The sequence below is a fragment of the Bombyx mandarina genome, chromosome 09 (genome assembly GCF_030267445.1).
Source record: "Bombyx mandarina strain Sakado chromosome 09, ASM3026744v2".
NCBI classification, from domain to species: Eukaryota; Metazoa; Arthropoda; class Insecta; order Lepidoptera; family Bombycidae; genus Bombyx; species Bombyx mandarina.
The window spans coordinates 7096115-7120305 of NC_143216.1; the positions used below are offsets into that span (position 1 = coordinate 7096115).

Below are 24191 nucleotides of genomic sequence, written 5' to 3' on the forward strand. Positions count from 1 at the left end.
TTTACCTATATTCTTTTGAATACTCATAATATCTTAATAATAATATCTTGTTTTGACCAAATGAGGCGTTATATATTCACCATATCTAATATATCAAAATTAAACGAGTATATCAAAATAAGAAGCATAAAACGAAGGCTGTTTTGTGAACTGTTCGTATGCCTACCTTTTACGAAAAGGACGGCAATATAGTTAGGGGTGGTGCTTTCAGAGGGCAATGGTGCAAACGCCCTGCATCAGTTATCTTGTGACCGTCGAGGACGGCGGTTGTGTACCGGCTCTTACATTTTGACTACGACAAAAACTTTTCTCGTAATCTCGAATATTATTGTTATTTTTGACATCGATCGAGAGCGTACTCTATATTTTCGTGTGTGAAAATTGTATTATAATCTTTTCTTTACGACTATAACGGAGCTGTGTTAAATGAGTTATTATTTTTTTGAATTTTATTAATTCGTGATATTAATTTTACGAAAAATATCTTTTTGGTTTCGATAATAATACTTTTCTAGTTTTTTTTGCTTAACGCTAGAACACAACAAAAAATATTCAAGTATGAATTTTAATATTTTTCATGTCATGGGTAACTTAAATCAATTCACCTTGGCAGCTAGCGGAAAAGTTATACTAGCTTTGCTCGTGCTCGATTGGTTTTTGACAACAACGACCGATGCCACGATGCGTAAGTACTGAACTTTTTAATCCATTTTTAAATCTTAATTTCATATTTTGTAAATAGAAACAAAACTAATCCTTCGCATCTTATTAAATTCTTCGGCTAATGTTAGCGAAATATGTATATTTCATTTATGTAAGTCTATATTTTAATTATCCCAAAAATAAAATTGTAAGTGCCATTCGGACAATCGGGTACCTAAAATATAATATTTAATACAATAAAAGATAGTACAAATACAAGTAAGTTGAAATTTAATCACTGGTAGGCAGCGCTTAACGGTAGGCAGCGGCTTGGCATTGCTGAAGTCCATGGGCGACGGTAATCACCCATTATCAGGTGGGCCGTATGCTCGTCTGCCTACACGGGCTATAAAAAAATGGTAGGGCGTATTTGTGAGAAGTGTGTAGATAGTTATGAAATAATAGCAAAATGCAATACTCTGACCTTAAGGTAGATCGCAGCATTCTGCGCTGTTGACCACTTGACCAGGCGTACAGTGGAGCTCTTTTTTTTCCTAACTATGCTGATAGCCTTGAGAGGCTATTTCAGCTTCTCCTTGACGTGTAGGGTTCAAATCGGGAGTGTTGCTAGCACTGGCCCTAGCAAGAGCAGTGATTCGCAGAATCTACCACCGGATCGGAAACGCGACTCACTGAGAAGATCCGGCGAAAAACTCAGTGGGCTGTGTCTATGAGTTAATTTACTCGTCGAGCCCTTGGTCGCAAACAACAGGTTCGACGAGGACGGTTACCGGAGTGGAGCTCGTTTGCTAATTTAAGGCAGTCAAAAATTAATTCTCATCATTACAAATATTATACATGTAAATTTAATGTATAAAAGGAAATTTAGTATTTTTTAAATTTTAAGTTGTAGTTTTTAATCGTTAAGCTAAGTAGATATTTAAAAAAAAGTAGCTATTACGTCAAGTTTCATAGTTATGAACATTTTTTTAACGCATCACAGCACTATTAAAATGTTATAAAATAACTGTCTGAGCTATTTACTCTTAACTCAATATATCGGTTAACTTTGAGGTTTGATATGCTAAATAGTATAAACCAATATTATTGAACGATGTTTGTACAAATATTATTTATTTAAACATTTTTCAAAATCGATTGTTTTTAGACACTAAGTAACTAAAACAGAAATATCTTTTATTGATTTCTACGATGTTTCGTATCGTATTGAATTTTAGAGGAAAATTATATTTTAATGAATAGTTGTTTTACTAAAACAATTTTGGTTGCTCTATAAATTATTCTATTAAAATGTTACATGTATTAGAGTTAAGTACATAATTAGTTTGTTTATATACTCATAAACATGCTCACACTATCTCAATTCACCCAAAGTTGCAGCAAAGTTAAAATAAAAACAATTCAACACAACCTTACAAAGTTTCCGAGTTTTTATCCGACCTCATTAGCCGATCTGTTACACCCTCCTCACAATGCAAATAACGCGAATTAGAGAGAGAACAGAGATACGTAAGTACTACGCAGCTTATTATTCTGCTTGTCTAATCGTCCCGTCTAAGCCGTAACACGTAACGACATTGAACCTGATTAAATCTGTTGTCTTGTCTTTATATAGATAGCTAATTGGTGAGAACGATACACATTGTTGTCTAGCTGGAAGCCGGCACAGACAATTTGAGTCAATCGACTTAATTAGTTCTTTAAAAGATTCGTACATTTTAATACTAACGAAATTGTGTCACGGCCCATTTATTATCAAACGGTCATCGGAGCTGTAGGCGTTGGACGTAAAACTCGAATGACGCGGACTCACACGATATCGAAATTTTCACTAAAAATCTAAAGATTGAATAACATATATATATGTTTATACACCCTATACTATGCTTTTATACATTAAATAGGTTCGATAAAAATATTGAATCTGACAGGGATCCCGTGGTTGCAGTAGATGACTTTAGGCCGCGCGGATTTGTAGCATGCCCCGTAATTGTATCTCGTGGAATTCGTGTCAGTACTGATTTGTTCAGAAAAGATGATGATTTTGCATGGAAGGATTTCTAGGGGCTTAGATGCCGTTCCAGTTTTACCAGGGTAGGTAGGCTAGCACGGGTCAGTCAGAAGGTGTGGGATTACCCAACATGTGCTCCAGTGTTTCCGAAGGAAGCCCAAGAGTTTGAAGGCAGTAGCGTCGACACGCTGGGAAGAACTGAAAGTGGACCAGGTGGATCTTTCAGGACATCTCTACTATGTTGACGATGGCTGACTATTACGGGAGCCAAAGTTTTAGCTGGTGGCGGCCATTATAAGAGGGTTATTGTGTCGAGTTGTAGCGTTCCAACGCTGAACTTTTAGCTTGCGGCCCTGGTGCTAAGTGGTTACCAAGCCCTCAGATATCACAACGTGAATGCCTCCGCCCACCCTAGGACATCAGGTTGAAGTCTGAATTGTATTGTACAAAGACTGTATGGAGCGCATTACTATTTCGATATTGAAGAAATAGGCAAGATGGTGGCACTTATCTATATGAACACATTACGTCCTACCACCAGTATGCCCCTTGCGAACGCAGTACCCTAGTGTAATAATACTCAGAAAAAGTTGTTCCTTATTTCTCGATGATGTTCGTGGCTTATGATGATGGTTTTCATGATGTTATGACACTCACGAAAATATATTGCTATTCTAGGCCAAGCTTCTGACTTCTGCTGACTGGGAGTATTTAAAACATTAGGTTTTGATACCTAGGTTGACGTGAAAGTCCTCACATACAACGATACTCCGACAGCTATCCTGAAGAAGTAAAATTGTAAAATTTGGTGCGATTTTGTGAAGGCGCGGACCGCATTAGTAGGCACCAAACTCGGACAGGCCACAATTGGATGTATGCAAGTTTTGTACAGTGTCATCTTATCAAAGGGTGATCATATTATATGTCAGATTACAGGGAGATATATCAGAGAGATATTTATGCCGCTTGTAGATTCACAGGGCTACTTCGGTGAGCCTTTTCCGTAACCGGTCCTAGGGTTCCGGTTGTGATCTGAAGTTTTTTCGCAAATAATTACATATTCCTCCTAGTGAAGTAGTAAACAGTCATGTCATCGGCGAGGAGGGCAAACTGGACCGGCGGCGACCGGGGGCACCATTGATGGACAGATTAAACAGTAGCGGGGTAAGAATAGAGCTGTGATTATGCAGGACTAGCTAAGGTTAGGTGGAGGATAAACGAGTTCTTCCAGCCTGGTACCAAAACGAGCGGTTCGATAAGAAGAAGGCTGAGCACGAGACTGTCCTGCACGCTCATGTTGCACAGCTTAAAACTCAAATCCTTGTGCCAAACTTTGTCGAACGCTTTCGCGATATCGAAGAGGATGGCTTCCGTGAATATCATTTTGCGAGGGTCGAACTGTAACGCAGTCTTTGTGATTAATAAGTGTTATTTTAATTAAATGAATATTACTGAATCATGCCCAAAAATTATAGATTTAAAATTTTTTGTACTTTCTCGAATTATTAGATACTATCATTCTCAATAAATAAATCAGATTTATATATATTTAACGGATCGTTAAAATATGTTAAACTTTCAAAATAGTTTACCTTGTAGTTGAATTATATAGCGAGGCTAAAATTGACGTGCAGTCAATTAGTAAGGTAGGGGAAACGCTAGGGTGCGTTCATAATTTGTCAGTGACAGTGTCGGAAGTTCAACAAGCCTAGTTTTACAATATACCTCCTTTCCATTATTGTGGCGTTTATTTAGCAATTTATCAAGTTTCGATACTGCCGACACTTTATGGACTACATAGATAAGATTTTTATTATGTTCAATACTTTTATACGAAGTTAGAATGACAAACATTTTCTTTTTCGTTTCACGAACAAGGATATCGACAAAATTTATACGAATTTATTTTTGTTTTATGCTGAATGTGTCGATGTGCTTTAGGTTTGTACCATTACTTTCATCATGTCAGGCACAGAGCATCCGCTTCTGAACGTAGATTAATTACATTGTAATACTCGCTTTGCTAAATAATTCATTAAAATGTTTCTTTTTTAGGAGTTATTGTGGATTAGCTCACACTCACAGTGATTCTTGATTCGTGACTATTAAGTGGCTCGGAGCTCATGGTAAATGAGAAAATCCAACAGCCCATCTTGATATACGAGGTTGAATTCGAAATTTTATTGCATTTAACGCCTGTTCTATCCTTCAAAACGGAAAGAGTGAACGCATCACGGTAGAAATAGGCAAGATGTCAATCACTACTAATTACGAAAGTTTCTGAATATTAGTGGTGTGATTTTAATTAGGTACACGATATTTACTTCATTCAGGAAGTCATTCGTGAACATTTAGATATAGATTTTCGAAGAAAAAAAATTAGTACCTACGTACCTAAGTACACACTTATCCGTTAGACCGGTTAGACCATAAGCAGCGTTCATTTGATGTCATGTCACAGTTAATGGCATGAAATCCGGTTTGTACGGTTTTTCTAAAAGTTGTTATGTTTATTTGTTTATTTACAGATTGCCAATGGAATTTATATATATATATTTATAATGGAATTTATAGTGGAACATAAATAAAAAATACATCTCAATAACATTAGGAACTTTCACAAACGCATTACGTTGCGCTTAACTTCAAATATTACACAAACAACCGCTATTTGTTAAATTTGTTATATTTGTTAAAAAATACTCGTGCAGCTCTTATATTAAGTTGATGGTACTTTGTCATCCCCAGACGTGCCAATAACAACTGTAACAAACAAATAAAGAAACTTACATTTTTTTGTTGAAAATGAATGATAAATCATTCATTTAAATAAAGTGAAATTTTTTTGCACATTAAAGTCCAATAACTGAGAAACATACTGTTAAGTTTTTAATGAGCTACGTATCTTTTGGTCCAGGTACTAGACACCGTTGACGTGCTATTGCAATAAGTTATATATAATAACTTTCTGAACTAGCAAATTCCGCAGGAGCAGATGGGTTTTGTGAGGGGCAAGGGAACTCGCGAGAAAATTCTCAACATCCGCCAGCTGGTCGAGAAGGCCTACGAGCTTAACACACCTACCTTTTTCTTTTTTATCGATTACAGTAAGGCTTTTGACTGTGTGGTTTGGTCGGATCTATGGAGGATACTTGAAGAGCTCGGGATGCCTAAGCACCTTGTTGCCCTCATTCGCTCTCTATATCTGGACAATCAGGGCATGGTGAAAGTCGAAAGCTGCACATCTGAGCCATTTAGGTAGAGGGGTAAGACAGAGCTGCATCCTATCTCCAATTCTCTTTACCTATGGAGAATACATAATCCGACGGGCATGTGAGAATTGCGAGGGTAGAGTCACAATAGGTGCTACTAAAATAACAAACCTGCGCTATGCAGATGACACCACGTTCCTCGCTGCCAGTGAAACCGAGATGGTGAACCTCCTTGCCCGGATTGACAACATCAGTTTGCAGTTGGGTCTCAAAATCAACCATAGCAAAATCAAAGTCATGATAGTGGATCGTGCCAAGAGTCTTGAACTAACGGGAACGTTGAGCCTTGAAAGCGTGACCGACTTCATCTGCCTAGGGGCTAGTATTAATAACTTAGGGTCATGTGAAAAAAGATAAGATGTATAGGGAAGGCCAAAAATGCAATGTCTCAACTGCATTGAGAGCTCTTAATTGCAACTGCATTACATGAGACCGAATCTTCTTGCGGAAAACAAAACTCAGCAAACAGCTACGGAGCGGAGATCTGGACACTTAAAAAGGCCGACAGAGACCGCATAGATACCTTCGAAATGCGGTGCTGGAGGAAATTCCTGCAGATTCCATGGAATACCTTTTGCACCAGTGTGTCAGTACTAAAGGAGCTTAACGTTAAAACTAGACTCTTCGCAATAAGGATTCGTAGAGTATTGGAGTTCTTTGGACACAGTTCGAAATGAGGGTTACAATCTTAAGCAACTGATGGTGACGGGCAAGGTAGACGGCAAACGTCCCAGAGGACGTAGTCCCACGAGATAGTCGGACCAAATTCGGTTTTGTCTGTTAAGTTCCACGATGCTCTCTACGAGGCCAAGGATCGTAGCAGATGGAGAATAATCGTATAAGAGAGATTGATGCAGCGGAGGAGTCACGACCCTCGGTAATGAGGAGAACGACGCAAGGAGGAGCATATATAATAACGAAAGATAATCGTGTTCTTTTGTTTTTAAAACTTGCATCACAATAGTTTATCTCGAGTTACAGCTTTTAGTAAATATACCGAACTCTGTTAACCGAGCATAAATAATTTGTTGTAGTCTCATTTAACTTGGTTGATTCCGCCGGGATTATTATTTCCCGCTACGCCTACAATCAAAGGTCTTGTTGATGTTCGTTAAAAGGGGTGACCGAACTGTATTATTTCAAATTTACCTCAATTTTGACCTGAATTTATTTGTATGTATATTTGAGTTTCGTGTGTCGCGTGCCACCAAACTAATTTAATAAAAACACGGTTTATTAAAGGGTATTTTGGCATTAACGCTCGGCTCGACTCACACACTAACGTTCTTTAGTTAAGCACCTTATCGAATTACGCTTGATAACAGGTTGTGGTTGGAAAAAGTGGTTAACAGCGCTTATTATTAATCATGGAAAAACAACGGGAAGAACCATAATGATGCGAACAAACGTATAAAATCTTGTTTCATTGAACTAATTTATTCTTAACGAAAAGCGCTCCGAAATAGTATTTTAATGTTTTAAACCTACCCAACATTTGAAACTAATTTACTACTTGTTCGTTATAATATTAATTTACATTGAGCGTTAATTTTAGATTTGTAATTTTTTTTTTGTATTGAACAATACCAATCTCTATAAGAGTCCTTTTTTGTCAATTCGATCCATTATCATTGTCACTAGACGTCTGCAGTTCTAACATTAGGAGCAGGCATAGGGGCCCTGGTAACTGTACTGTACTCGTCGACCTCGTCAAAGAATACGACGTGAAACTTAACCTTTACATCAGCCCGCTGAGTTTCTCGCCGGATCTTCTCAGCGGGTCGCGATTCCGATCCGGTAGTAGATACATTCTCGAAGCAGCTGCCTTTGAGTTGCTAGGTTTCTTTAGGAGGCGCTCTAGCAGCTGTTAGCAAATCTCAGCATCTGACTGAAACCGAGCTCGCCCGACAGGTGGGCCAGTAATACCTCCTTCCAAAAAGAGGCCTTTTACAGATTTCCACCGTGAAGTAATTGCTTAAATTTTGTCTGCAACAATATTATCTTTGGTTATTTGTTGATGTTGTGTTGTTGTTATGACCTGGCCGTTAGTTATTAGCTTTAAATTAAATAGCCATTCTCAAAACAGGGTTGTTTTCACAATCAATCCATAAAACCGTTGAAGTTTGATCAGTAAATAAAGGGTAAATTGCTCTATAACAAATTTCGGGAATTTTATTACGTGTTTAGTATATAAAATGAATACATATAATGTTTTTAATAATAATTGTATTTAAAGGCTGATCATAGCATATTTACTTAGATGAAAATAAAACCTTCTTGGGAAGTATTTAAGGTTCTGTCTAGCGTTACTAGGTTACACGTCAGAGCGATCTACTCAATTCACGACCGTAGCCGTCTACAATCACGAATACTAAAGTGGATAGCCAGTATAATTTCAATGTTTTGTCCAGGAACAACTATATGTTTTTTTTTATGATGTTCTTTCTTTCTACTTCTATTTCTACTAGCTTTTTATTTTATTTTAGGTATCTTTTCAATATCTCATGTTATTGACGACCCCTATTGATTTTGTACATTATGGTCATACAGTAGAATCGATTCAATACAAATAATTTAAAGTTTACAGAAATACATAGAAATTTGAACAGCCTTTAAGTTTTAATCTAAATCTTTTTATTATATCTACGATTCGCGGGAGCCGAAGAAAGTATCGTCTCTAAGTTATTAGGAACATCATTTATTTATGTTTTATTTCAGAGACGATCACTATATTGTTTTCTTTTTTCTTTTATTGTGATTCCAAAATAGTGAAGCGGTAAGGTAATGCGGGTAAAAATAGGGCTTCACTATCAATTTACCGTGATAGTAACCATAATTCCGAGCCTCTACTTATATCCCTTGTTTTGTGCTTTAGATGGGCAAATAAACTAACTGCTCAACTGATAAATGTGACTCTTGAACTTCACAGACATCACAACGTTAATAGTACTACCTACCCTGAGATATCTATTGAATGACTGGTCAGAATTAGCGTTAGTTAGAACTGGGTCTTCCATCACTTTGAATTAAGTAAGGGGAATTGCTGGCACGCTTAGGAGGCTGGAAGTGGACATGACTCCACTTCTAGTCTGACTCGACGGTCCTAGGTCCGTCCGTAGGCTGTCCGTTTTTTTCGTAATTAAAGATTACACTCGCAGAAGTTTAACATTTTACGTCTCATATCTGTCGAATCTAAAACGCTCAACTATTAAAATTGGAAAATTGGACAGCGTGTAATATCCTAGATATTTTCGCTCTCATGTAACTTGTGAAAGAATTTTCGTTAAATTTGAATAAAGCAATGATTTGTTTTTGTCGTATTGTAAATGGTCTTGAACTTTTTCATACCATTTGAGTTTTAAAGTTATTTTAATTCCAATACTGATATTATTATAATTCTAATAATTCCAAAGAATACATCTAGTAAGTAGTAAGCTAAAACAGTTTTGTTTGTACTAAAATCGACTTACGGAAACTTGTAACTGCTTGCACAATAAACTAGAGCCAAGGGATAAACGGTCGGACGAAACTTTGAAAGAAACGCAACCTGTGGGAAAAGGTTGCTTGTGATCAAAATGCACGCCCCAGAGAAATACGTGAATAGCGTTTAATCAACGGGGCAATTTTTATTATAGTTCATGTGTTTTACTAGCACGAGTGCTTTGAATTTTTGGGTCGTTGTATTAAGCCGAAATTTTCAACTCCAGACACTTGCAAATACTGTTACAGTTCTATTGTTTATGTAATGTCTCAAGGTCGATGGTAGCTTTGACGTTTTAAATGTTTATGTACGAGGGCTCTATTGGTTACCAGATTAGTGGGCCGTTGGATCAAGTGAGGTCTACTTTCTATCTAAAGACAAACTTCTGACCGCCGTTCATTTCCATCCTTCTTCACTTGTCTTTCAATTCTTTTAAGTCCATCATTCGTTCCTGTAACGTATTTTATGCTAGTTGTTGCCATTTTTTCTTAAATATAGGATGAATATAATTAGGTTCGTACTGAATATTTTGCCTTCGTGTAAGCTTTTTGTGACTTAGTTTTGAAATCAAAGAGGAAAGGAAAAAAATCACCATAAATCATATGATTTCATTTTAGAAAGATTTAATTTTATATTATGAGTAGTTAATATATTTTTTTAAATCGGTATACATATTTTCAGATGAACCGGGTTTCACGGGCCCCATAGAAAACGTTACAGCGCCGCTCGGCCGAGAAGCAATCCTTGCTTGCACCGTGCACAATCTGTCTACCTACAAGGTTAGTTAACAAAAAATAATACAAGATGGTCTATAGATAAGAAGCAAAAAATAACTCAAGACTTACAAGAGTGTAGTAAAATATAATCAATAACCAAGGCCGCGAATATCACGTCATATTATTCTGTACAGCTATTATTTTTAAGATACGTTAAACAGACCCGGCTGAGTACCTCACCCATCATCCGTAATATCGCCACATTCCTACCTCACTCTTCTCCTGACTTGAACATCGGTATATTTTTTCCGACGCTTGAGGGCTCACAGCTGTGCAGCTCTGTACCGTCGATTATATTCTTCTTGTTTCCGCTACAAAGAAATCACGTGTTCTGATTTTAATGGATAATTTTATTTGCTTACTAACTTTTGTCCGCGACTTCATCCGCGTGGTATAGTTCACAAATAATGCTTTATTTTAGAACAAATTAGGTTAGCATAAAAACTTTATAGCGAGCCAACCTAAACATATAGACATATGCTGCCGCGGACTTTTTTTTAGATCTTTTAAAGGGGAACAATTCTGTCATACATTATTTTAGAGAAACTTTAACCGTTTCTGCAGCGCACGCAGCGGAAGCTCTCAAAAGGGACGATAAACTCGATTTTGAAACATTATTTATTGGTGCTCCACCTGCATTGTACAGCCTATAGCCTGCGTGATGTTGTATAAGCCTATAGCCTTTCTCGATAAATGGGCTATCTAAAACTGAAAGAATTTTTCAAATCGGACCAATGGTTCCTGAGATTAGCGCGTTCAAACAAACAAACTCTTCAAACTCTTTATAATATTGGTATAGATACTCTGACACAGTTACAACTTCGCTCTCGTGTCTAAAAATTCGTGGCGCTCTTCACGTGGCCTGCACTTCCGTTTTAGGAAAAAGTCATTTGTTTGGCTTTGTTGGTTGTGTAAGTACTACTTATAGGTCATGTCCCTTAACTGTTTTTAGAAATGCCATTAGTTGAAAAACTTGAAAACAAATATTTTCGGATCATATTATATTATACTGCGTACAATTTGTCTTCGGCTCCTATGAAGCTACTTTTAGTATTAATATTAAAAAAGCTTACATCATAAGCGTTTTGTTTTTTGTAAGTTTTGATGTAACAAAATATATAACCTGGTCCTGAATCTGAACCTAGACGACATTGATATAGATCCTACATGATAATAATCACATTTGGTCAGCTTATTCAGAAATCCGGGTGTACGGCCTTAAAATAGACTGCTTGACCATTTTTTCACGTTGCATCCACATTTTCTGGTGGTAGGACCTCTTGTGAGTCCGCGCGGGCAGGTACCACCGCCCTGCCTATTTCTGCCGTGAAGCAGTAATGCGTTTCGGTTTGATGGCTGGGCCAGTCGTTGTAACTATACTGAGATCTTAGAACTTATATCTCAAGGTGGGTGGCGCATCTACGTTGTAGATGTCCATGGGCTTCAATAACCACTTAACACCAGGTGGGCTGTGAGCTCGTCAAACCATCTAAGCAATAAAAAAAATCAACGGCATAGATGATACAAATCGACAGGATTAAATCGCCGTGGCATATAGGATAAGACACCTGGTGAATTCATATCGAGCGATGCGATTAAAGCGGTGCCCAAATCACGCAGAATCCTACCAATTTTTAAAATAAAATACGTACCTATGCTTATGTATGTATGCTTAATTGTCAGAAGTAGGGCGTATTACTTTTTTTTTTTTATTGCCCTTGTAGGCAGACGAGCATACGGCCCACCTGATGGTGAGTGGTTACCGTCGCCCATGGACTTCAGCAATGCCAGGGGCAGAGCCAAGCCGCTGCCTACCGCTTAATACTCTCCACAAGCCTCGTTTGAAGAAGGACATGTCATAGCGCTCGGGAAACACCGTGGAGGGGAGCTCATTCCATAGCCGGATGGTACGTGGCAAAAAAGACCTCTGGAAACGCACTGTGGATGACCGCAGTGGCTCCAGGTAGTATGGATGAACTCTACTCCGGTGGCGGGAGGTGCGATGGTAAAAACGAGATGCCGGTATCATCTCGAACAATTCCTCAGAGCACTTGTATTGTATTCGCACGAGTAGGTGCCACCGGCCTACCTATTTCCGCCGTGGAGCAATAATGCATTGTGACTTGTTGCATGAAACAGCCTTTATTAATAGTTAACAAGTAATGCAATAAATAAAAAATGGCCCACTCCAAAATGGTGAGCGGTCATCGGTGCTCATGAACAAATATCAGCAAAACCAGGTGCGTAACTGAGCCTACTATTTAGGAATCTTTTCTAAGCTCCTTAAAGGGGGTCATGTTATAGAGCTTTATTGTTAGAAGTACATACATAACCGGTTTATGTACTATTTCTGTAAAATATCTATGTTAATAAATTATAACATGTAGAAAATTACTGATTAAGCTAAATAAAGTTATTATTGTTACCTTGATCTATATCTATACTAATATTATAAAGAGGAAAGATTTGTTTGTTTGTTTGTTTCGAATAGGCTCCGAAACTACTGGACCGATTTGAAAAATTCTTTTTTCATTAGAAGCCGACATTGTCCCTGATGAACATAGGCTACTTTTCTTATTTTTTTATGTTTGGTTTCATGTGTGTTTTAATGTTTCCGAAGCGAAGCGAGGGCGGGTCGCTAGTTTATTATAAAACAATACTTGTACTAGTTTCGCCCTTCAAACTGCTATTTATGTATCATAACTCCATCAAAGGTCAGGTTAGTCGTTTTGTTCACGAATAGACATAATCAAGTTACGTTCAAAATCACGCATATGTACTAATATGCTGTTTAACAACGCCATATTGTAGCCATGAGTTTTTATGGAATACTAGTAATTCCTCGCGATTTAACTGTTACTACATACAAAGATCATATTTTATGGTATATATTTTTTATAATACAGTATGTTTTGTTTTTCTACGTTTTAAATATCGATTTCAATAGAAGAATCGTATAGAATAGAATCTAAAGTAGAAGCTATTCAATTTTTAGATGCCTTCCGAAAATTTTCTATGACTTGCTGATGATTACAGAATGAATTTAATTTAATACCGTAAATAGAATTTTTTTATTGCTCTTGTAGGCAGATGAGCATACGGCCCACCTGATGGTGAGTGGTTACCGTCGCCCATGGACTTAAGCAATGCCAGGGGCAGAGCCAAGCCGCTGCCTACCGTTAAAACAAAAACATTAAAGATTTCATGCTTTAAATATGCGACAAATTACAAGAAATAGTTCTAAAAATTTTAATAATAATAATATTTTAAAATTTAACCTAGATATAAATCTATAGAAAAGTGAGTCTCATAAAATGTGTTTCATTATTTCTGTTTTTAAATACAATAGAAGTAAAATATGATTTCATTGATTTTGTATTCTTGTTGATATCATAGCGGATGTGTTAAAAATTGTATGTCAGGATTATTACTAGTGATGTTGTTTAGTATTTCTATACATTGTTTTTGTTTCTTTGCTAGCCCGTAGACATAACAGGACGAATGGCACTGTTTAGTTTGATACATGAGGTCCAAGTCTAAATTACACTAAAGTAACTCCGATATATTCATTACATTGGAGCATGCATGACTGCTTAGTGATAGAAATAAAACGATCAAACCAAACGGGACTAAAATCACCAGTAATTACAAATATAGTAATACAGTATCGGAGTTTTATAAATTTGCGTTAATTTATTTGATGACATTGACCTTAGTAGTCGTTCGTGTACATATTTGTTAAAAAAAAAGAAACAAAAAACAGTTCCAGTGAGAATAGAACAGCCGCAAATTCATCAAAACTTTTTTAAAACTTTTTGAATGCTTAATTATTGTTCTGGTGAGAATAAATACGTTATGTAGTCTGAAGATTAAAAACTAATGTGGAGTCTTTAAAGTAATATACCAGTAACTCACGATACCGTCGTAATTACGCTTTAGATCATTCTCGGTAATAAACTTTTGGCGACAGGTTGCGTGGTTGAGGGTGGACACGCAGACCATTCTGACAATCCACACGCACGTCATATCTCGGAGCAGAAGGGTAGGGGTAACACACAGTGACCAGAGAACTTGGTTTCTGCATATCAGGGAGCTGAGAGAGACCGACAGAGGATGGTACATGTGTCAAATCAACACGGATCCTATGAAAAGTCAGCTTGGCTATTTAGATGTTGTCGGTAAGCTGCACGTGCGTTATAATAGTATGATAGCAAGTTTGATACATCTAAGTATGAATTGAGTCCCGATTAATATATCGACGCTTCAAAGGCAAACGTGACTAAGCGACAATAACTGCTTTGTACATAAATGATAGGCAATAACCATATTCGATGCGCAGAAAATATATATTTCTAGGTCTATTAAAATCATTTCAATCCTACAGCTAGGTTCGTTAAAATATACTTTTTTTCAGGTATTTCAACTTTAAATTAGTCTACTGTAAAGTGTTGCTTAGTCACGTTTGCCTTTCAAGCGTCGATATGTACGTATTCTTTTCTGATAAGTAGTAATTCAGTCGGTTTAAGAAGATAAATTTATAAAAAGAAATACGGTTAGTTTTTTTATTGTTCACGAATGTAAAAGAGCAAAAAGCTACCTGATAGTTAGTAGTTAGTGTTGTGTATATTCTCCAAAAATATTAGCAATGCCACCGTTGAAAAGTGATTTTAAAGGCTTAAAATTACTTTGACGTTTGAAGAAGAACATGTATAGCGCTAAGGAAAAAACATTGAAGGAAATTCATTTCAGACTTTTACTGGTGGTAGGACCTCTTGTGAGTCCGTGAGGGTAGGTACCACCATCCTGCCTATTTCGGCCGTGAAGCATAAAGCGTTTCGGTTTGAAGGGTGGAGCTCTGAAACTTATCTCAAGGTGGGTGGCGCATTTACGTTATGGGCTCCAGTAACTACTTAACACCAGGTGGGCTGTGAGCTCGTCCACCCATCTAAGCAATCTAAGCAATAAAAAAAAGACATATTTCATTCTAGATTCCAAAGAAGCACGTGATTTTTTTAGGTCAGCCTAGCGATTCCAAGTAGTAGAAACGACCTCTTTTCTGGTAACAGACATAGACAAAAGGAGTTCGTTCTTTTTATTTTTCCAAAAAAAATTTCCAAAGTTAACCTGTCAGATATTATAAATATCGGTACAATTGAACTGCAACCCACAAATGACTACTTCGTTCACGAAAATGAAGGCACTGAACGTGAACGTTAATAAATTAATGAACTTTTTATTCAAAGCGGACATTTGATTAGAACGTTTTCATGAGCTATTTTCGTTTCCATTAGTACCTCCGGATATACTCGATCGTGGAACGAGTACCGACCAGACTGTTAGAGAAGGCGCGTCTGTAAGTCTGACATGCGCCGCGACTGGATCACCGCATCCCCAAATTACATGGCGAAGAGAACACTCAAAATCCATAAGTATTTCAGACGGGATAAAAGGTAAAGTATTTTAGCGGGACAGTGTTAGCATCACTCCGGTTTGAGTCCCGTGAGCTCACTTACTAGTTAAAGTTACGCTGAAATAGCCTCTCCAGGCTCTCAGCTTAGGTAGGAAAAAAAAAAAACAGGATAAAGGTAGGAATTAAACACAGAATCTAAAAGCGCTTAAAGAGTACACTCCTGTTTGGTTGATAACGTTTGTGGAATGCAGTCCCGTTACTGATACGACATGCTGAGAACCTAAATTTGTTCAAACGACTGATTTATGAGTATTATTTATACAATTCAATACAGGCGATCTGCTTAGTTTTTGTTAAGGTAATATGTCTTATGAGCATATATAAAACATTTTATTTATATTGCTTAGGTATTTTTGTAAAATGACGTATTTTTATACAAATTGTTTATTCATTTTTATGTGACGTGGAGTCATATAATTTTTATTATTGATGTTACTTGTATTTATGTTATTCTTTTTTCAATCAATAAGTACAGTTAATTTCTTTCCTGAAATGATTCTTGTCCACTGCAAGAAATCTCTTAGCGATAAGACCACCCGTTGTACTTTTGTATTTAATGTTATGCATTTGTGTTTATTTTGGTGTATAATAAAGCATACTCTACACAATCTAACCAGCGACGAATGTAAAATTAACACAGTTATTACAGTTGACGGTACGCCGACGGCCAGATTGCCCAGAATGCAGAAGATTAATTATTCTGGTGATTTGCTAATACCCGCATACACTATTTAATAAAAAAGAACTTGCAAAATGATTCTCGGCGCACTCTGAACGATGCGTTATTTACCCATCCTTAAAAAACAACTAGATTTTTGATCTCACATCCCCATAATGAGCCCACGGTTATTCACGTCTGACATTGTCGTTATTTGTAGCGAATTATTGAACTTATCCTAATTTGTGTTTTAGTGACGTCATTGGAAGGACCGGTGTTAAATATAAGCCGAGTGAACAGACAGCACGCGGGTGCTTATTTATGCATAGCCTCAAATGGCGTTCCTCCCACTGTGAGCAAAAGGATAATGCTTACCGTTGAATGTAAGTATAAGACATCATCAATACATTTCTACTTATACATCTTTTTTTTTTGCTTTTAAAAGATAGCAAAAGTTTCCGTACGATATTTTAATTTTAAAACCTATATGAGAATACATTAAAATATTTTATAAACAAAAACAAGGGTCTTTGTCTAATTTGAGTTGTAAAATTAATTGGAGTCTTTGAAGTTGTCTCAAAAAAAATATAGTTCGCTATGTGTAAGCTATTTCTGAGAAACGGATATTGTATGTGTATTCACAAGATTACTTGTTAACAGTTCCACCAGTGATTACAATTAGAAATCAATTAGTGGGCGCTGGTCTCGGCACCGATTTGGTGTTGGAGTGTGAAACTGAAGCGTACCCCAAGCCTGTTAGCTATTGGAGCAGAGAAACGGGTGAAATAGTTCCTGTTGGTAAGAAAACGTATATAATTTTTTATAAATTTTTACGTAAAGATAGCGCGCAATGCGGTCGCAATGATCAAATACAAATAAAACAAAGATATTATGGAATGAAAAACTAATAAAATCTCATTTATATAGAACGATATACTTATACACTTTAATATCACGTTTATTATTATTGTAATCATATTATTTCCAATGTTCTGAATACTACAGTCTTAGTGGTCACGGACGACTAAATACGTGCACATTTGAATATTGTTCAAATTTAATATGACAACAAATGAATAATCACTACAGTATAAAACAAAGTCGCTTTCTCTGTCCCTATACCCCTGTGTATGATTGAATCTTTAAAATTACACAACGGATTTTGATGCGTTTTATTTTAATAAATAGAGTGATTGAAGAGGAAGGTTTATATGTATAATAATAACATCTATTAAATAGTAGAGAATTACAGTTTCCGAAGCGAAGCGAGGGCGGGTCGCTAGTATAATATAAAAACTTTCTATATAAAAATGAATTGCTGTTCGTTAGTCTCGCTAAAACTCGAGAACGGCTGGACCGATTTGGCTTATTTTGGTCTTGAATTTTTTGTGGAAGTCCAGAGAAGGTTTAAAAGGTAGATAAATATGAAAATGCTCGGAATAAAATAAAAATAACAATTTTGTTTTCCCTTTGATGCGTCCCCCGTCGGACGGATTCATTTTGTTTGTTTTAAGTTTATTTTATACAAAAGTTTAGGTCTTTTATTTACCGATTAAGGCACTACGAATGACGGAATATTGAACAGACAATAAAAAATAGTTTAAATTATGTCTACGATTCGGGAAAACGAAGAAAATACAATTTATATTTTAAATGTATTCAATGATAGATTTTGAATGTAGTATTCTGTAGGTAAACTGTAGTAAATAATAAATCGCTAACGGGTTATGAAATAACTGTAGTGGATGTAATCGCATCAGTTTTACTCTCGGCGTTGTAATAATGTTCTATTGTTGGAATTAAATTAGAACATCTTTGTTTAGTTTCATTGTTTCGTTATTAGTTACGAAGTTTCATTATGAGTTAGCTTTTTGGTTACGTTCCTTTGCATTGTAAATTTGCCTTTGCCTGCCTTTAAAATTGTCTTTTAATATTTAAGTTTAAAAGGTTTTCAATTGTGTTCTGTCAATATTGTTATCGTTCTTACATATTAAAAGAGATTGAATTTTAAAGCAATTTGATGATTGTTTAATATTTAAATTACTGACGTATTAAAATCCTACATATTTCTGCCGCGAAGATATCAATCCGTTCTGCATTAAAAGATGGGTTAACCATTGTACTATAATGCAATTGTGACTTTTCAACCTCATATCTAATGGGGAGTGGAGCGGCGTTTACGTTATAATCTGGCATTGCTGACGTTTATGAGCGACGGTAACCACTCACCGTCAGGTGCGCCGTATGCTCGTTTTACCTACAAAGGCAATAGAGGCTTTGGGCGCTAGTAACCATATATGTATCAGTTGGGCCGTAAACTGGTTCCTACATAGGCAATAAAATTCATTTACGCAATAAAAAACTTGCAAAAATGTCGTTGTTAATGTGAGTTTATCGTTGATTATCGTCAAATGGTATCAATTCGGATGTCTGGTCTAGGTGGTGGTCTAGAGCCGCAGAAGATCGATGGAGCCTATCGATCCGTGCTCCGGCTTGCTATACGAAGGGTGACTACATCCGATTACGGAACATACAAATGTGTCTCTAAAAATTCTATGGGAGACACCGAGGGGACTATCAAGTTATACCGTGAGTTATCACCCATTATTTTTGTTCTCAATAGTTGATGAGGTTTTTGATATTTTCATACATTATCGTTTTTGCCGGTAATACTAACGTCGATTACTAATGATGTGTTACGTGGTGAACTATTTGATTTGATAGTATAGCATTCTTACTCGTGAAATAACCAGTCACCGTTCTCGTCGAACCCGTCGCTTGCGACGAAGGGCTCGACGAGTAAATTAACTCTCAGACACAGCCCACTGAGTTTCTCGCCGGATCTTCTCAGTGGGTCGCGTTTCCGATCCGGTGGTAGATTCTGCGAAGCACGGCTCTTGCTAGGGTTCGTGTTAGCATCGTCGTCAGGTTTGAGCCCCGTGAGCTCACCTACTAGCCACGGTTACGCTGAAATAGCCTTTCAAGGCTATCAGCTTAGGTAGGAAAAAAAAAAGTGAAATAAATTAATAAGAATCGAACTGTATACGTCCAAACTATATATATGTATATCGTAAGTATCTACGAGTAAAACGTTTTCAACTAAAATTACGTACGTATTAAGTAGTATAAAAACTCAGAAAAAGTTTATTATATACGCTAAAGTTTAGAAAGGATGACGCCTACATATTTTATTTACAGTAACAGTCGAGGCATGAAGTTTCTCATGAAATATTGTTGTATGCTGTAAACGTATTCGGCTCGTGTAAAATTAAGTCGAATATTATGTATGGGAAATCGAAATTAATGTTACGGTCACTTATTTAGGTATTAGGTGATATGCTAATAGCTAATAGCCGTGTTTTACTAATCCTTAGTTTAATGGGCTTATTTTGTGTACTATTTTTTTGACAGTATACATGTGACCTTCGATGTTACGTAGCCCAATTACCGCAATACATTTTCTCATATTGTTTCGTGTTCTTTTTTAATTACAAAATTTCCTTAGTGGCCAAAAATATGTTGTGCAAATGCTACTAATTAATTGAACCTAGTGACCTGACTGTGGTTCCGAAAATGTAGTTATTTTGCGCGCTCTTGATTAGATCAGCGGGACGTCGTTAGATTTTTTTCTATATGTATGTATGTAGTATCTATTTAGTATTACGAGTGAATTAACTAAGTGAAGTTAACGAGTATCAATATTTTCCTAATATCTTTATTGTGTACGTTGCTTCCCTGTCTCATGTCCGTGTGTTTGCTGTAAGAAAACTCATTAAAGAAGCTCACCAATTGTACAGATTATTTTGTAATGTAAAAGAAAATCTTTTTTAATAAAAATAAATCTGTGTAACATAGAGAGTAAATAACTTTTTGTTTCTCTAGATCGGCAGAAAGGTTAAGGCTCAGTAATTGCCTAGTGACCGACTTCGGATTAAGTGCTTACCAGAGCTCACAGGCATCACAATGTGAATGCCGCCACCCTTGTGGGGGTATTAAGTCGAAGGGTCGTTTACACTGAATAAACATATTGACACCCTTTAAGTGGAAGACTGCTTGGTCGCAGAAATAAGCAGCACGATGTGTGCTGGTAGGGCTTGATGTGCTTACTCATACAGCAAGCCATACCCACCAAAATAACGTCCACTTTGACGTGTACATCTATACTATAATATTATAAAGAGGAAAGATTTGTTTGTTTGTTTGTTTCGAATAGGCTCCGAAACTACTGGACCGATTTTTTCCATTAGAAGCCGACATTGTCCCTGATGAACATAGGCTACTTTTTTTTAATTTTTTTTAATTTTATTTTTTTGTTTTCATGTGTGTTTTAATGTTTCCGAAGCGAAGCGAGGGCGGGTCGCTAGTATGGTATAAGGCTTATTTCAAATCAACAGTGTTGTACGGTTCTTTTTTTTAAACAATAACGAAACATAAATAAACAGGTTTATGTACATGCGTCCTGCTAATAAGCCTACATGTTCTCCGCAACTAATGCGAGTTACCAATCTTAAGCTCTCATAATAAAACTATCGTTAATAGCTACTACAGTGTGTTAGCGCCAGGCTGTGTGATGTACATAAATAGCACACTTAATATTTAACACATAAATGACAAACGAACTGCATCTGTACACGTCACTGAACCTCGTATTAAATGTTTTTTGTTTTTGTGTTTAACAGCTATGCCCTTGCCAGCGATGGAAAACAGAAATGGTGAGTTTTATTAATTTCCGTCATGCCACATACCTGTTTGATGATTGATAGACTTTTATTTCAATATACTGTTTATTATACTGCAAGGTTCTGGGCACTAGTCATAGTCGGAGTCAGTATCTCTGTGAAAGAAATTATGTATTTATATTGTGGATGTATTTGCCCTTGTATCTTGCGTTTTCCCGGCGCCAGCAGCATGATATTATAGCTCTGAGCCGTTAAATGTGGATATTTTATTCATGTAATTCATTTGATTTTGACAGTGGTTCAGAGATTAAACATCGTGGCACCAGATAAATCTTCCGAAAGCACTCCTTTTGGAACCCAGGGTGAGTACTGCATTGTTGAGCTAAGCCAAGAGATCATAATAATGATACGATTAAGCCGTGTATTCACATGTGCTTAAATATGATGCCGCGATTCAATTTGATCATAGTGTGGTGTTTGCTTTAAATATAAACAGATAAAAAACTGATGAGACTAATTTCGGGAACGTCAATGTTTCTTTAGTATTTTCTGTTCAACTATAGATTACTTTCATAATTTAATACATAATAAAGAAGACTCTATCGCTCTCATTCTCGCATTCCTAACAAAAAAATGTTCGTAACCTAATTAGTGAAATTCTTTCAGATTTTAGGTTACAAGATTACAACAGAGCAGTACTTCAGAAGCGCTTCAGTAACCAATTTTTGTTTTCATTATTAATTTTAATTAACATAATATTGATATGTTTCGGGTGATATTTTTCTGATGATTAGACAAAATATTATCAAATAAATATGCCATAGCACTGCACTAACAGAAAACGATCACAGAAAGAATATCGTTTTACGGTTTAGAGGCTGATAGTACATATACTCGTAATACTTCGTGAAAGGATAGACGTGATCCATATTTGTCGTAATATACTTTTGCATAGCCTATGATGTATCGGAATATTTTACAGACATACTTAATACAATTTTTTTTGCATACAATATGCTTTATTTGTGTTTTTTTTTTATTGCTTAGATGGGTGGACGAGCTCACAACCTACCTGGTGTTAAGTGGTTACTGGAGCCCATAGACATCTACAAAGTTAATGCACCACCCACCTTGAGATATAAGTTCTAAGGTCTCAGTATAGTTACAATGGTTGCCCTACCCTTCAAACCGAAACGCATTACTGCTTCACAGCAGAAATCGGCAGGGTGGTGCTACCAATCCGCGCGGACTCACAAGAGGCCCTACCACCAGTAATTACGTAAATTAGAATTTTTCGGGTTCGATTTTTATTACACGATGTTATTCCTTCACCGTGGAAGTCAATCGTGAACGTTTGTTGAGTACGTATTTCATTACAAAAATTGGCACCCGCCTGTGGGATTCGTACACCGGTGCATCGCTCAACACGAATGCACCAGATGTCTTGTCCTTTAGGCCACGACGACTTCGAAATACATATTTGTCTACTAAAATGACTTGTGGTTTTCGTGAACTATTTCAATTGATACTTAAATGTCTCCTATGTGTATTTATTTATATTTAGTAACATAGAGCAATGTCTAATTCTTAGGAACATATTTATTTTAATTAAGATAAATGTTATTTTAATACTGTTTTTATAGATCAAGTAGAATTATTTATTTTATAATATAGGTTAAAATATTAAGCTAAAATGAAGTTACATATCGTTTAGATTTTCAAAGAGTAGATAAATACAGAACGGAAATTAGTTTTAAAATTGTTGTTGAACTACTGATATGAAGTGTGAAACGAAAGTATTAATAAAGTACAGACTGAGCCGCGAGTGAAGCCTGTATATTTAATAGATAATTGTAGCTGTGCTTTTAGTACTGAAAATATTGTGGCGATCAATTAAATTAACTTAGGCTACGTTGAAAAATATTGTAAATAAAATAAACATAAACTGGAAATCAAAAGAATTTGTTTACAGTGCTTTGGATGATTTATTTCTGATTAATGATCATCATAATATAAATCGTTTTTAAGTGAAGCGATTTTTTATTTTGAAAGAAAATCTTGTTTTTTTTAATTATGAGCATTCATTAGTTTTGAAAAATAATTTATAAAATAGCTTTCGTAGTAACCTGTGAGTGAAGTTTCGCCGTATTATTCCTATTTCGGTCACAAAGCAATCTTGCGCACCGATTTGTAGCAAAGGCTAAAAATGTGATTCTACTGCAACCGAAACTCATTTCTTTAGGATGGTGCCGGAAAGTAACCTTATCTTGTCTATGGGTTATGGTAATCTGTTAACATTAAACCATCTACGTAATTAAGCAATAAAAAAAAATACAAAAATATGATTATTAGTTTGTGCATGTTAATTCGTAAATACTTACCAGTTGATATTGCACGTTTTATATCAGGATACTACTGGATATTATGTAATCTAAACAAAAAAACAAGAGTCCTAAAGTTTTATCGCTAGAAAAGGTCCTTTCCAGATAACCTGCGATGGAAGCAATATCGACGGTAATTTGCAAAACCGTTAAAAGCGCTAATAATGGAGTTACTTTTTATGGCTATATATGGACAGGCGCACTTATGGCCTGTTGTTATGTTTCTAGAACAAATTGTAATCAATGCTACCCACCTCATATTTGAGGTTGAAGCCTGTATTACATCGGAATATCGGCTATCCTATTCTTCAAAACAGAATTAATTATTGCTTCGCGACAGAAATGTTCAGGACCGCTCAGCCCACGCGAGCTCCCAACATGCCTCATCCTTTTATTACAAACGCTTCACTGAAAATATTCTGGTGAATATCGAATAAAGGATATTGAAACTGCGAATGAATACGACTTATTCCAAAAATAATGTTATATAATTTATTAAATTAACCAATGTTCTTAACAACCGTTTAGCGGTTTATAAAAGATATCATTTATACGTACATTAATAAAGAAATGTTTTATTTAATACTGATCAGCTTGTCCAAAACCTTGTCCAAAAATTATATTCTGCGGACCATTGCTGCTTATTTATGGAAATAAATGAATAATTTACTCTTTGTGCTTTATTTTAAAAAAAAATTACAATCTAGTTCATCGATATATTGATTATGTTCCAAATAAATTATGACATAAAATGAGACTTGAAAGCTGATAAAATTTAAGCCCGATTCCGTCATTAAGCC

The 24191-nt window shown here is 36.1% G+C and overlaps 1 protein-coding gene across 1 annotated transcript; it reads left to right on the forward strand.

The window, feature by feature from the left end:
* Window positions 1–231: 231 nt before the first annotated feature.
* LOC114243631 (opioid-binding protein/cell adhesion molecule homolog) lies at window positions 232–23974 on the forward strand. Its single transcript, XM_028175190.2, has 10 exons — window positions 232–685; window positions 10109–10206; window positions 14174–14381; window positions 15495–15653; window positions 16586–16714; window positions 16992–17129; window positions 18771–18920; window positions 21011–21043; window positions 21307–21372; window positions 21677–23974. The coding sequence occupies exons 1-10, from the start codon at window positions 559–561 to the stop codon at window positions 21784–21786; spliced, it is 1218 nt and encodes a 405-aa protein (XP_028030991.2). The 5' UTR covers window positions 232–558; the 3' UTR covers window positions 21787–23974.
* Window positions 23975–24191: the final 217 nt, after the last annotated feature.

Bases quoted from the DNA above. Each gene is read 5' to 3' on its own strand.
- LOC114243631 (XM_028175190.2), top strand. From the start codon at position 559: ATGAATTTTAATATTTTTCATGTCATGGGTAACTTAAATCAATTCACC. The intron at 16,715-16,991 runs GTAAGTATAAGA...ACTTGTTAACAG, and splicing joins GATAATGCTTACCGTTGAAT to TTCCACCAGTGATTACAATT. The intron at 17,130-18,770 runs GTAAGAAAACGT...TGTCTGGTCTAG, and splicing joins GGGTGAAATAGTTCCTGTTG to GTGGTGGTCTAGAGCCGCAG.